Source organism: Montipora capricornis, chromosome 3, assembly GCF_036669925.1.
Source record: "Montipora capricornis isolate CH-2021 chromosome 3, ASM3666992v2, whole genome shotgun sequence".
In the NCBI taxonomy this organism is placed as follows: domain Eukaryota; kingdom Metazoa; phylum Cnidaria; class Anthozoa; order Scleractinia; family Acroporidae; genus Montipora; species Montipora capricornis.
This window is the reverse complement of record NC_090885.1, coordinates 9,508,378-9,523,377: the sequence shown is the minus strand read 5'-3', so window position 1 is coordinate 9,523,377 and position 15,000 is coordinate 9,508,378. Positions and strand designations below refer to the sequence as shown.

The 15,000-nt window shown below is 39.2% G+C and overlaps 1 protein-coding gene across 6 annotated transcripts in view; it reads left to right on the top strand.

Annotated features, from left to right (window-relative positions):
• Positions 1-15,000, top strand: part of LOC138042139 (uncharacterized) — a 35,331-nt gene that overhangs the window by 16,429 nt on the left and 3,902 nt on the right. The window contains exons 4-10 of one of the 6 annotated variants that reach the window (XM_068887933.1): positions 44-150; positions 512-686; positions 6,259-6,367; positions 6,677-6,820; positions 7,369-7,429; positions 9,118-9,291; positions 12,806-12,903. In XM_068887933.1, the coding sequence (XP_068744034.1) occupies positions 679-686; positions 6,259-6,367; positions 6,677-6,820; positions 7,369-7,429; positions 9,118-9,260 (465 nt within the window). In that variant the 5' untranslated portion in view covers positions 44-150; positions 512-678 and the 3' untranslated portion in view covers positions 9,261-9,291; positions 12,806-12,903. Of the gene's footprint in view, positions 687-2,584; positions 3,065-6,258; positions 6,368-6,660; positions 6,821-7,368; positions 7,430-9,117; positions 9,292-12,805; positions 12,904-14,745; positions 14,940-15,000 lie in introns of those variants that run through there. The other 5 variants (XM_068887937.1, XM_068887934.1, XM_068887932.1 and 2 more) reach the window with 5 other exon arrangements.

The window sequence follows — 15,000 nt, the reverse complement described above, 5'->3', positions numbered from 1 at the left end:
GTGTCATCTTATAGTCCATCAAACCTTTTCAATGTATTTTTAGCATTTGCACGTTGAGTCCATCCCATGTTAAACTGCATTGTTCAAGTTAAAAGGATTTCAGACCTGCATGGTCCTGCTGATTTGTATTATAAAAGTCTAACACTTACGGTAATAACTTTTCGTTGTACTTGGCCATGATGGTATCAACCTATTGCAGTAGGTAACATGATGATATTGTATTCCTGGAGAGTTGTAGATGTGGTTAAAGGCTGCAGAGCTACATTGAATTTATAGCCAATATCTCCTTTCCCTTTGGGCGGTCAGTGTTCATGGTTAAAATCTTAATAAAGCGTTGGATCTGACCTAAAAATTCAGATCCAACACTTCATTAAGATTTTAATCTACTTTCTCCTACATCTCCTTTTATAAGCAATGTGCCATAATTTTAAGGAGCCTTTTCTAAGGTGCAACGTATTCCTCTTGGCAGTTCTGAAGCTCAAACTCATTTTCATGTTTGCTACAATGTCAGGTTCCTAGAGGCAAGGGCTGTGAAGAGAAGATTTACACTGTATTTATCACACTGGCCCCACAAAGAGCAGTAAAAAACACACTGCACCTGAGAGATTGCTGACATAGGGGTGTATTGTGGCCCACTGCGGCTGTTAGCAACTGACCAGAGGTCTTTGCAAGAACAAAATGATGCGGTAAGAACATTGTAAATCAGTATACTGTCCTGATACTTGAGTCCCCAGGGCACTTTTTTCAATTTGGGATTCTAGGAGGCATATTATCAGCATGCTTATTTAAGAGTATTACTTTAATTTGTACAATAAAATTAGTCTCAATGTATCAGTTTTAATTTGTTTTCAAAAAAGTGTGTAATGGAATCAACCAAGAGTGGCCCTGCCAACAAGTTCATACTGACTTTTATCATGGAAAATCAGGCAGTTAAACACAGAGGAGTGCTTAATTGGTTTTAGCTCACCTGTCAACAACTTGCAACATTTTTTCTTATAAAAGCTTCAGCTTGACGGTCTTATTTGAGGCTACCGGTAACTATTATTTTTCTGTTACCTTGTAAATTTTGCAATTTTTCTGTTACATGTATTTTCATTTCTGAAGGCAATTGTAAGGTCACTCTTAATACAGTATTCCTTTATTAAAGAGGGTAACACCTATCAATTACTATAAAAGTATTCTTCCTAGTGGCCCTCACTCTTAGCTTATGCAAATAATATTTGTAACAGGGAATACCATATGAACACAGCAGTCAAATGTCTGCGCATGTGCAAGTGTGGAGGCAGTCAAAATGGGGGTGCGACATCGTGGGCTTAAGTTGTGACACTCAAGTCGCCTCACTGGAGTTAAAAATGCTTCTGTGTAGTTGTATTGTTTTTTGTTTTGAAGTACCTGTTATTTCCAGAGATGTTCTCCTACAGTATTTGTTCAACACTTGAACTTCACCATTCTTCCTTTTGTAAGAGGTTTTAAGTAATGCTAATTTATCTCTTTTGAAATTCGTTCTGTACACTGCACTGTACATGCAAAATAACTGGTCTTTAGTCAAAGAAATGTTACAAATGTAAGAGAACATAAGTTGTGTTGTAATGACAGTTTTTGTTTAATTTTTGCCAAACATGCTTAGCTTCCACTCAGTGCACTTTGATATTGAAATTCTACCTCTTTTCATGCAATTTCAACCAGCTTTGAAAGGCTTTAAGAACATACTATTGTACAAATGGCATTTAATTCAAAACCAGGCTAATCTCAGAGAATTATTCAAGGAATCTCCCTTGATCTCTTATAGAAAAGGAAAATGGCTTGTCAAAGCAAAACTGTGAAGGGTACTAGAACACCATGGACACACAGCAGGAGTCACGCTGGTCTTTCAAACCCATTTTACACACATTTTACACAAAATGGACATTCTAGCAAGCCTCCTTTGAGATTTAATGGGCAACAGGGCTTTGGAAGGTGGGCAACCGAAAAACATTCATTGGCAACCAAAAAAACAAAACTCCGGTTGCCCAAAGGGCAAATTAGTAAGAAAGTAATTGTCAAACACTGCATAAAGCTTTACGAGTAGTTACCCATGAACTGCAATGACCACTCGCATAATTATCAAAAATGATCATTGCCCAAACAGGTCTGCTCTGCCTAGAAATTCATATTTGTGGTGAACATTCAGCAGTTGATGTTGTCCAGAGATTAGTAGCCTCTTGCAATGATGAAATTGAAGTAAAATACTAAATAGTCACTCAGAGAAATATGAATCCACCAACGTCAGCTATGCATTTGTCTGGGCCCTCCCGTAGGAGGAGCCTCTCTGGGGGATTGCAGAGATCCTTTACCCTCCAAATCAAGGAGTGAATTCACTCTACCAATAATAACTACTGTAACTGTTACAGTATTATTTCTCCAAGGATGGCACCTTGTGCACTTCCCAAAAACTAGCAACTCAGAGACTGATCTTTAGCTGATGGATAGTGGTGATTTAAAATATCTTTAATCAGAATGGAAGTAATTTAAACATTTCACAAACACCACCATTTTGCTGTTACTGTGCACCAGTCTTATTTGCTTTTTTTTAATTGCATGACAGGTTTGTCATTACGAAAGACTCTCTCCTCTAGAAGTCAGACAGTATCACAGTCTTGGTATACTAAGAAACAAAGTGCTCCACTAATATGGGGGCGCGCTACAATGAAATAAAATCTTTTTTTTTTTTTTCAATGCGAAGGGAAAACTATTATTATTTTTCTTCCTATGTCCTTGATTTACATATAATTATATTTTCAAATTTTTCTACCTAAAGGCTTTGATAATTGTAGAGAAAGATCTTTTGGATCTTTAAAGTTTTGCTATTATTATAATTGTAACTTGCTTCAAGGATTAGCGATACACTTTGACAATGGAAGACCTGACACCAGTGCTTAGTGAATATGGTATACCCTAACTGTCAGAAGCCAACTTATTTTGTGTGAGAACTTGCAAGAAATGTAAATAACAATTCTTCGCAAAACGTAATATCTATCTTTGTAAACAGACATCAATGAAATAAAGCAATAGAGAAATGATCCTCGCAATTGCCTTAGTTTATTGACTGTGACACCTAAAAAATTTCAGGTTCTTCCAACGGAATTCGAACCCATGATGTAAGGGATGTCGGTGCAATGCTCTACCAGGTCAATTTATTAGGCTCATGTGTTCCCGTGAGAGGAATCATTAAAAGAAATGTATATTAGCTATTTGAAGTGCAGGCTTCAGAGACAAAAAAGAGAAATGATCATCCTTGCACTTATTTGCAGTACAATGCTTAAATTGTCCAGATACCGGTAAGTGCATGTGAGGATCATTTCTCCATTTAGTTCAGATATTTTGTTGTTTGCTAAAATTTCCCAGCCCCATCTGCCTCATCAATCCTCTAAAAATCTTTACTGATGTTTACATAGATTTTTGCCATTATCACAATGACAGGTTAATTATTTTCTACCCAACAAACAGTTTCTCATGAAAGGGAGAAGTAATTTTTGCACTTATCTGAGCGGTTGAAGCAATAATTTTTTATAATATACATCAGACTTATAAAAACCTCAGCTAGCTTCTACTCGACTCGAACCCATACCTTTTGCAATGTGGTGTACTGCTCAACCAACTGAGCTATGAAGCCACTCAGGTATGTATTATTATTTGAAGTGTGTGTTATAAATGAAACTAGTAAGAAGTGATCCTCTCACTTATTGTCTCTTTTCCGAAGTGAGCTTCCCCTTACTTTTGTTTCAATTATGGTAAAACAATATGACATCCAAGCCTAACCTGCACTTTACACACTCTGCCAACACAGTCTAACTCTGAGAGATTCTGTTGCCATCAGGAACATTGGATAGGAAAGCTAAACGTGCCAAGAATAGGAGTGAGGTATTTTCCAGTCCCTGTGATTCCCAGCAAAGGCAGTTTAAAAGGTCTGACTGAAAATGAATACAAGACAGTCAAAAGAAGAGAAAAGTTTCTTTTCATGTACTTGTTTTCTTTTTTTTTTTTTCGTTTTTTTTTATAAATAAAGAGAGAGCAGGTCACTTAAGAAAAGAGACAATAAGTGAGAGGAACACTTCTCTCTTCTTCTCCTAGTTTCATTTATAACAGACACTTCAAATAACAATAATACATGTACATTTCCATGTCATTGTTTCACCATAACTGAAACAACCCAAACCTTTGTAAAAATGCTAACCTTCGGCTTAAACATTATCTAAAGCATAGTGTTTGAGCCTAATGCTAGCATTAGTAAAGGCTAACCTTCGGCTTAAACATTATCTAAAGCATAGTGTTTGAGCCTAATGCTAGCATTAGTAAAGGCTTGGGTTGTTTCAGCTCTCATGATGAAACAATGACCTGCAACCTGCAGTTTACACCTTCCACTGTGTTGGTTGCTCTGATTTTTTATTAAAATGAAATATGAATTATAAATGCAATAATGCCAGTTGAAGAAAGGAGTGGTAATTATTTCGCATAAACAAAAACTTGAAACAACCCAGGATTTCAAGGAATGAGAAACAAGAAAGGACCCCTTCTTTCCCTCACCCCTCCTACCCCACCCCACCCTTCCTCCCCCCCCCCCCCCCACTTCTTCCTCCAAGGGCCTGATGTTAAGCAGCCGGTTGTTTATAATGCACCCACTTGAGCCTAATCAGCTCAATGCCAAGCTTAGCTTTTCTCAAGGAAATGAAAAGGTTGAGTTCTTTAATGTCATGTGGTAGTTTTTGACAGTGGTCAGCTTCCAGTGTTGACAGCATTGTTTTTCCAATATTAGTCCTGAATCGTGCTTTATAGAAGTTGCTTTTTAAAGCATATCTAGTGTTGTATGTGTGAACATCACTAGCATAGAGAAAACAATTAATAATCATCATCATCATCATCATCATCATAATAAGATAGCCCTCGCAGGGGTTTTGGGCAACATGGGAACATGGCTAATTTTAAACTGAGGAAAAGGGGAACTAAGACAAAGTATCCTGGGAAACAAAGGAACATAAACCATTTTAGAGGTGAAGGGAATGAGAACACCTTTGGAAGTAATTTGGGCAACAAGGGAAGCGGAAACATTAAGGTCCCAGCTCCCCTGCAGCTGGGAGGGACTCAAAAAGGAAAACAGCATTATTTCCTGTTGCTGTCCCTGGCTATAAAACTTCCAAGAATGCTCTTCTGCATAATTGGCTAAAAACAATATTTCTTCGTAAAGATCGGAAGTGACGCCGATTTTTTGCGACTCTTTTAAAGTGTTACTATGACGAAATTTGAACTTTCCCTATCTAATTCATTTTGGCACATAAAACATGTAGTCTGTATGAGAAGAAGAATGCTGTTTACCATTTTCAAATATCTCTTTTTGTTCTGGAGATATTTAAGTTTTTTTGATATGCAAATTACCCAAGTGATGACGTCATAAACCCAACCAAATTTTGACCGAGTATGATGGAGAAAGATATCTCAGCCAATTTGTATCAGAAATACTTGGTTCTTTGCAGTAAGATTCTAGTAGATGTGTTCCACAATATGAGCATACCAATTTCTTTACAGTCGTAGGTGTGTTGCGTTCAGAACTATTAGCTCACCTAGTTTCAATGGTCTCTGTTGCAAATTGACCGAGATAGCTCTATTTATATTCTTGATGTTCTATTGGATTGGGAAATGACGTCATCAGCCTTCTCATTTGCATATTTTACACATTTTTCAAACTTAAATATCTCCGGAACCAATGCAGATATTTCCAAACGGTAAACAGCGTTTTTAATGTTTCATGGTACTCTGTGTGATCAACCAAAAAATTCAAGAGATAAAAATTTGATCGTAGTAGCACTTTAAGGGACTGGTAAGCATTATTTGAGTCGTCCCAGTTTGCCACGTTTGGAGAGAGAACTTTGTGTTCAGTTTATTTCGGAGGCGTAGTTGAAGAGAGATTCTACAAGTTGTATTACATGAGAGAGTCAAAATCCGAAACAGCTTCCGGGGACAAAGTCAGCTTGGCTAGTGCTAAACCCTGGACTTCTCTTTCGTATCTTCGACACCGAAAAGGAACGGAAATAAAAGGAACTTAATTTAAGTGTCCAGTCGTTCTAAACTGAAATTAACAATTAACGCAAATCAAGTCAAATGTTGATTTCTGAGGAGAGGGGAAACCGGAGTACCCGGAAAAAACCTCTCGGTGCAGAGTAGAGAACCAACAAACTCAACCCACATATGAGGCCGCTTAATTAAACACGCAATTTCCCATTTTAGGACTGCTTTTACCTACTTGAGTGGTATTTCGACTTGTGCTGTGGCTTGGGTAATATTTGGCCTAGACTCCAAAAGTCAATTTTCTGAAAACAGTTCCAAGGATTTCATGGTAAAGTACTTTGTGTTTATTTTTTTATCATGCTTTATTGAAACTGTGGGCATTTTATTAACGTTATGACAGCTCAACAATACGAATGGTTCCATACCATCGCGGTCAGAATTCATAGAGGAGGGGACATTGGAGTTTTTGACAGTTTAACATTTAAAATAATCATTTGTCTTTGTGCCACTGAAGTCTAAATTTCTGCAACTGATATTCTGTAAGGATTGGGGTGTTTGTTTTTTATTAAATAGGCAGAAATCAGGACTGGCATTCTCTGGTATTCAATTTTGTATTCTTAGGTCCCTTATTCTTCAGGTAATGACTGCGATATTGGTAGGACTAGGGGTTTTGCTTGCTCTGATATCTCATGTTGGGACCAAAGAGCCTCTTTCCAAGGAAGCGAATCCCGACATTCCCTTGACGAGGTTATCGACCCTACTGGCAGCAAATTTCGCAGTGGTAAGTCTGGGCTTAGTCTATATGCTAGTCTGTTTTAGCTTGAAAACCCACTGCCACATTTTACTGTTTCCCTTTTTTTGCCTGATTAGTAAAGAAGAACGCGCATGTTCAGATTACCTGAAGAAAATAATCAACTCTTCAAGGCAAGACAGCCAGCATCCATGGCATAATGAGATTTCTTGCCTCAGACATGGTGGCCCTTTTCTAAAATCTTCAGGATGATGCCATAGTCTTTTGATTTACCATGGCATGTTGCGATTGTTGGTTCTCGATCTCCACGAGTTATTCCCTAGGGGATTTCAGTTTTGCCTTCTATCAACTCTTCTTAAAACGGATGTTTGATTTTTTGAGTCCTAAAGTATTATATTACTGAAACAATGGACTGTTAAACTTGGTCATTACTAAAACTGAATCTTTGTTTGTAATGTGGTTATGTTTTGAGAAAGTAGTTGTTCGCGGATATCCGTAACGAGAGTGGTAAACGGGCGCTGTCATAGACATTTGCTTTATTAATTCCCATTGTGAATCGCATTTTCCTTCCTTCTTAGAGTCTAACATCTTTCATTCCGTCGGACGCTGATCGAAAATTGATGACCCGTCTTGAAACAGGTTGGGTGCCTAATTGTAAAAAAAATTGTACATTTATTTCAAGAAAGTCACAAAAGGTTCAGTTCGGAAGAGTTTGTTAAACAAAGTGAATCGTGAGGTTTCAAAAAGAACGTTTTAAAGAAACTTAAATAAGTTTAAAAAAAACCCCGTCGTTTAACGTTTGTTTCTCTGGGTAAGCTATACAATGCACTGCGCGGATTTGTTCCCTTTAACAGAACAGATCTTGTTCATCGAGCATCTTACCCTTTTGCCCTCGTTTTGAAAACGGTTTCAAGACGAGCTCTTTCAGCTCTATCGGGTTTATTGTCGGTCTACGTAATTTAATAGAGACCTTTAGATACTAGGACGAGCACGAGAACGAGTACAAGTTTTGAATTCCCGTTTTTCGCGAAACTACTTGGAAAATTTATAACCCGTACGATTGATCTTACTCTTTGTTAGCAGTACAGGTTGCTCAGTTATTCGTATTGCTGGTAACTGAGCCTTTTTGCTGATCGAAAAATGCCAAAACTGCTACCATGTTGGTGACTTGTTTTGACAAGACAACATTTTTGCAAAACCTCGTTTACTAAAATGACGACGGCATTGCGTTTTTCCCGCCAAAATGACGCTGGTTTGCGTGCGTCCACTGTTGTTCTATGAGAGAATCTCGTAGTCGTAGTCGTTCTCGTCCTAGAATCTAAAGCTCTCTAATATCTCAATAAAGGTGGCTCTTGCCGGATTCAACAATTCTGGGGCAATCTCTTATCAGAGCGATTAACTCTGCATCACTGTTTCACCTAGCGGCAAGGTTATCGTGCCATATAAAACACCAATAATTGCTTAACAATATGCACTTATTAATGTGACGTAATATATTACCATGGAAACAAAAGAGCCATCTAAAAACACCCCTTATTTTGCCTTAAAACGCTCGTATAAAAATGGACATGACCTCTAATTTTCATTGCTGGAAAGTGATTAGCAGGCTAGGACAAAAATTCTCTGCACAGTTAAAAAATTCCCTTGAGCGAATTCAGAGCCACCAACTTTTCTAACTGAAAAGGTAGCTCTAAATCAACTCCTAAGAACTTTTCAGAGAGTTTTATCTTAGCCTGCTAATCTTGTTAAGCAGTGCGGATTGGTGTTTTAATTGACACCATGGCATTTTCTATATGCGAAACAGTGTTGTACAGTGAATCGTTAAAATAAGACATTTACTCGGAATTGTTGAAATTAGTGTGAGCAACCTCAATAGATAATGACGAGGCCATCAAAAGCAGTTGCCACGTACAGAAATTAGTCCACTAGAGCTTTGTCCTTCAAGGAGAGGGTTTAGGACGAATGGTAGTGTTTCTCTCATTTATTGACCGTAAGGAACTTGAAATCGGGAACTAGTCGGCCTCTCTGTGCCTGGATAATAATACTGTGCTGTGGCAACAGACTTGTTAAATGATTTAAAATAGATCAGGCTAAGCAGTTTTTAACCCAGGGCAAAACCACTTCAAATAATTAAAGGAGGGGAAGGATTGGGTGATCTCTAAGCCTCTCTTCGACGCTAAAGGCCATGTTAAATTATCTAGATAGATTTGCTTGCGACGTAATCGGACTATAAAGAGATTGTACCATGCATGCCTTTTATCGGATGATCGTGTCTGCTCGTTTGCTAATATTCTCTTAATTTTGCTTTCTTTTAAAATCTGTTTTAGCGGTGTTTTACCATTGCTTCTTCACTTGTTGTCTGCTCAGGAGTGATGTGTTATTTTATCACTCAATCCACCACAGCCATGATCTACCCTGCTGCTGTGATTCTCGGGCTTGGCTTTTCCTCGATGCTCGTTTGTTCCCTTAGCTTCGCGACAAAACTAATTGGAGAAAGCAAGGTAAATCTAGTTCATTTTTACCGGACGACGTTTCATATTTTGGACTTCTTTTATGAGAGGCATTCTTTTGGGTTCGATTTAGCCGAACCATCCATCCAAAACGACACGCAATCACATTTATTGGATGAAGTGGCTGCTTAATATTAAAAAATAGCTTGATGTCCCATGCCGCCGCACTGCCCTCGCATTTTGCACAAGTCTAACCATTTGCAGATAGAATTCGAAAAAAAGCAGCACATTTTCCCCAGTCAGTTTGGAGATTCTGTGTGTTGATCGGGCCGGGGCTAGAACCCATGACTTGGCCCGATGCTCAGCCAACTGAGCCACCGGTGCGCAGTCTAGGATATCAAACCACTGCCGACTTTAAATCGCATTAACGCAAAACGTCAAGTGGCTTTTCCTTTCGTCATATTTTGAAATTCGTAGACATACCACTCTTTTGTAAATCCCGGATTATCCAATGTATTTCATTTGTTTCTGTTTCTTGTTGTGTTTGGTTTGCCATGTTTGTCTGTCGTCTTGGGAATTCATAGGCATTTCTTCCTTTTGAAATTATTACTATTATTATTATTCATAATATAGTAGATACAACTGTAAAACCCAACGCTAAAATCCGACGTTTCGGAGTATTCATGACTCCATTATCAAGGAAAATATAAAAAGATCATGCAAATTGCAACATTTAAAGTGGTTTTGGCGCGAAGAATTAACATAAGTGGGTGCCAAGATTGTAAAAAGATTGTAAAAAGATTATAGAAATACTTTCGCACGAATGGAGTCTGCTTGCACGTTGAGATTTGGCTTTAACGCTCTTATAAAAAGCATTTCGTACATTAAGCAGTCAAATTTGTTTTTGCATTTCTTAAGCACTTTGAAACGCCCTAGCAGGCCCTGGGGCATTGTCCCGTGCATTTTCTTATAGTGTTTGGCAATGGCGGAAGATTGTTGTTTATGTCCTTTTACACGATTATGTAAATGTCTGCGTGTGTAACCTACATAACCCGCATCACACAGGTCACATTGAAAACCGTAAACAACACACTACTGATTTACAATTGGTGGCTTTGTTTCTTTCACATTTAGTTCTTGTTCAATTTTTCGGCCCACAACACAGGCTGGATGCCGAGTGTGAACTTTTAGGCTCAGGGCCCGGTTGTTCGAAAGCCGATTAACTTAACCCAGGATTAGCGTAAACTTTTGTTTCATGTTTTCAACTTTTTGGTGAAAGTTTCTTTTGCGTATTCTTGGTTTTTAAGATTGCCTTCCTCTAATGTAAAGTTTTGCCGAATATCAGCGTTGAACAGCATTTGGGAATAGAGAAATAAGCTCCTTGGTTAATTTTTAATCTAGGATTAGCGTTAATCGGCTTTTGAACAACCGGAGCCAGATCCTTAAGTTGTTTCCTCACAATATCTGCTGAGATTTGGTCTTTAAATGGTAAAACCACTCGAATCGTGTCGTCTTTCTCTTGAGGTGGTGATAAAGGCTGCTGCTGGTCGCAAACCTTTGAGTCAAAAAACTTTTGATGGTAGAATTGACAAGGTGTTTGGGATACTTCAACCGTGAGAATGCTGTTTTCAAACGGTCACATTCGTCGGAAAAATATGTCCAAGATGAAGATAAGCGATGTGCTCGATCAAGCATAGTTCTCAGTAAACCCTTTTTGTAGCGATTGTCGACGTGACTCTGATAGTGCAAGAGTAGACCTGAATTAGTGGGTTTTACGTACACCTTTGTCTCTATTTGTGGCGATCGATTCAGCAACTGGATACCCAGAAATAGGGGAAAATTCCATTGCCAAACACTATAAGAACATGCACAGGACAATGCCCCAGGGCCTGCTAGGGCGTTTCAAAGTGCTTAAGAAATGCAAAAACAAATTTGACTGCTTAGTGTACGAAAACCTTTTTATAAGAGCGTTAAAGCCAAATCTCAACGTGCAAGCAGACTCCATTCCTGCGAAAGTATTTTTATAATCTTTTTACAATCTTTTTGGCACCCACTTATGTTAATTCTTCGCGCCAAAACCGCTTTAAATCAAGGGCACCCAACGACCAATTTGTTGTAAAATGTATTATTATACCCCAGTTAATGAAGATAATATTATTAAGGCATTTTCAGGTGTTTTTCAGTGTTGCTGGGAAAACATTATCTGTTCCTTTTTCCCAGCAAGACACACAACAAATTTCCCAGCCAGCTAGATAAAATTGGTTGGTTTCCCAGCCAGCTGATCTAATTTATTTCCCAGCCTGGAATTCCACGCGCTTTCAAATCCTTCGATCCAAAACGACCGAACAAAAGCGACAAAACCGGGACAAAACAGGTTTTTTTCCGCAAGCGCAATCACTCTGACCAGCCGTCGTATGTTTGTGACTACTCTCTGGGAGAGGGAGGGGGTACTTTTTATTTTTTATTTTTTTTAGTCGTCCTCAGTCTTCAGAGTTTCAACAGCCAGCTCGGATTGAAATGCTAGAAGAAGTCAGTAATTCCCAGGCAAAACCTCTATCAATAACAAAATTTCCCAGCCAGCTCATCAAAACACCTGTATTTTTGCCAGCCAGCAAGATTCCTCTTGGGAACAGATAATGTGAGGAATAGATTCACTGGGTGCCCCTGTTAAATGTTGCAATTTGCATGATCTTTTTATATTTTCCTTGATAATGGAGTCATGAATACTCCGAAACGTCGGATTTTATCGTTGGTTTTTACAGTTTTATGTTTTAAGAAATCTCTTTTAATATAGTAGATACTCTCTTGAAATGACGTAAACATGGCATGATTCCATCCCCAATATGTTTTGCTGGAAAGATGATTCATTTAAACTTAAAATAGTCTCCAGAGAGGGCGTGCCTTTGCCAGCGCTATGGTAGATCCTTCGGAACTTCAAGCGATTTTCTTTTAAATTTTTCGATCAACGGAGAAGACCTGTAAGAGAGTTTAGACAGCCACTCAATCTGTGCTGTGGGTTGTTTTCTTGGTAACGTTTGATGTACTCCTTTTAAGGCCGGGACACACTAAGCGACAGGTCTCTGCGACAAGTTGCTCCATGTGTGCTACTTTCAAAACAAGTCGCTGCGACTCTACGCCTGTTCGGAGCACACGCAGTGATCTCGTATGAGAGGGAATGTGAACTATTACAACATGGCGTAATAAATGGTGTCACGCTGTGAATGTGAACTAGTTTTCTAATTCAATATGGCTGACCATATGACGTTCTCTCATTGGTTCATTTATATTTTGTCGCAGCGACTTGTTGCCGGAAGTGTACACACGATGCGACAACGCTGCTTTCGCTAATTTTGTCGCTGCGATAAGTCGCACAAATTCAAACTGGTGTGAATTCGTGCGACTGATCGTGACGACAAAATTCTGCCGCAGCGACAATGATTTTCATGAAATTAAGGCGATTTGTTGCGGCGACTTGTCCCCGCGACGTGTCGCAGCGACTTATCGCCTAGTGTGTCCCGGCCTTTAATGTTTTTTGTTTTTTCATTGTCTTAGTTTTCAATTTCAGAAAAAATCTGGTCTCATATTTGGCTTCATGACTTTGATGTCATATGTTATTGGAGAGCCCCTGATTCTCATTGCCCAACAATTATTTCCTAAACGAAGGTGAGTCACTGCAGGAGTAACGTTGAAAAAAACGAATCAATCTATTTTTTTCTTACCCATTAAAATACTCAGCCGACGAGGCCGTAGGCCGAGTTGGTTAAAATCAGGCGATATTCCGCAAGATTGAGCAGGATAATTGCTTTATTATTCAACGCATTGATGACAAAGCGCAATTTTCTACGTTTATTGGGAAAAAAAAGCTGGAAAACTACCATTTTTCTCCGCGACGCAGAGATCGACAAATATTGAGCGCACTATATTTGGACAATATCACAAATGTGTTGAATAATAAAGAGAAACACACCATAGTTGCAAATAAGATTTGGATTGGAGTAGCACGCACGCTATGTTATAAGATCCTTTGTCTCACGATGTTGTGACTTAGGTTGTAAATCACGACGTATTAGGTGACTACATAGTGAGACGTGATTACTAATAGAAAGATCGTATCATCGAGTACCGTTAAGTCCACTAGGTTTTTACCAAGTGTCCCCGACTCATTAGCGACTGTAAGATCTACGACGGTGACTCCGAGGAAGACGTCACCTCAAAATATAACTTTGCACTATTGTTCAGTCTTTAGCGATTATTCTGTCTAGTTCACGTCGCACAATGTGGGCAAAGTGTCCTAAAAATAATTTGGGTACGAGCTGTTTCAGATTAAAACAAGGAGAATGAAAGAATCATGTATGGTCGTGTTGTCATCAAAACCTCAAATTAGGTGATTTCACTTCGTTGTTGTGCAGAGGACCGCAAAATTATTTGCTAAAATGCGTGCTCCACGTGGAGCACGATTTTAACCGTTGAGAGCTTACGAATCGATGACGTTCGCACGACTGCGCTATTGGTTGGAATAAATCTTTTTACAACTTATCAGTTCCGTAACGTTTTTGTTTTTGAAAACACATCAGTTTTCAATTGCGTGACACCAGATACTGAAATCTGTTATGATTGAAAAATGTCTCTCGTTACTGTCTGCGATTCTCCGCAGTTTAAACGTTTCGAGTGAATTAGGAGATGTGTTTATACTCATGTGTATGGTCATGACAAGGTGAACTCCAGTTATTTTATTGATTTCTAATCGTCCCCCCTCCCCGGGGGTGGGACTCCTATATGAAACAGACGGGGATGCTCGTCGGAAATTTTGAATTTAACTCCTAAAGGAGACCAATCTAGGCGTGGCTTAAGCAAATTTTGGACTGCTTAAAAACACAAAAATACGACACGCAATGAGTTTTAATGATAAAAAGGCATGATCATCAAATGCTTTTATCTAAAAAGAAAATTTAAAAGGAAATTTGACTTCTGTTTCTCTTCGCGTAATTCTGCGTTACTTCGCGGAACCCTAAACGAGACCTTGGTGGCATAAAATATTGGCGCTTTGCCCGGAACACCCTAAGCGAGACCAAAATCCAAAATTTACACCCCTAAGCGAGACGACGAGCATCCCCGTCTGTTTCATATGGGAGTCTCCCCCCCGGGCCCCCCTCACGCACGCCCAGCCACTCAACTGGAACTAGAGTTTTCTGGTTCCGGTTTTGGATTCTTCCAGAGCCTCTCGCGCCCGTTCGCTGGACAAGAGTAACGGAGGCTCTGGGAACGAGATTGGTGTCGCTGTCTTGTGAAAATTTGAATTTATGATATTCGCAGGAAAGACAACGACGTTCGTGCGCATGCGGTAGATTTTCCCGCGTTTTTGAAGTCTGTTTTTATCTTTTCAGAAGGCAAGATATTCAATTCAAAACGCATGCCTAACTTCAGAGAAACGAACGTTTGTATAGCATACGCTTATCAAAGAATAATTTGTGCTTTTATGCGATGTTTACATGTCAAAAAACCCAGAGTTTCCGTCAGTACTGGAGCTATGAAGGCAAACACCTGAAGCATAGAGAGAAACTTTGACAACCATTCACGCCCGCAAATCGTCCTCACCAAGGTCATCGACTTTGGCGCGACTCCGGGAAGTGCCCATATAGGCACGCGCAGTAGGCATCTTACGCAATCTAACGGCGCCGTCGTGCAAATCTCGTCGATTGGTAAGCTCCTTATTATTAGGGACCTTAAGATCTAGGACGGCGACGGTCGACAAAAACGTCA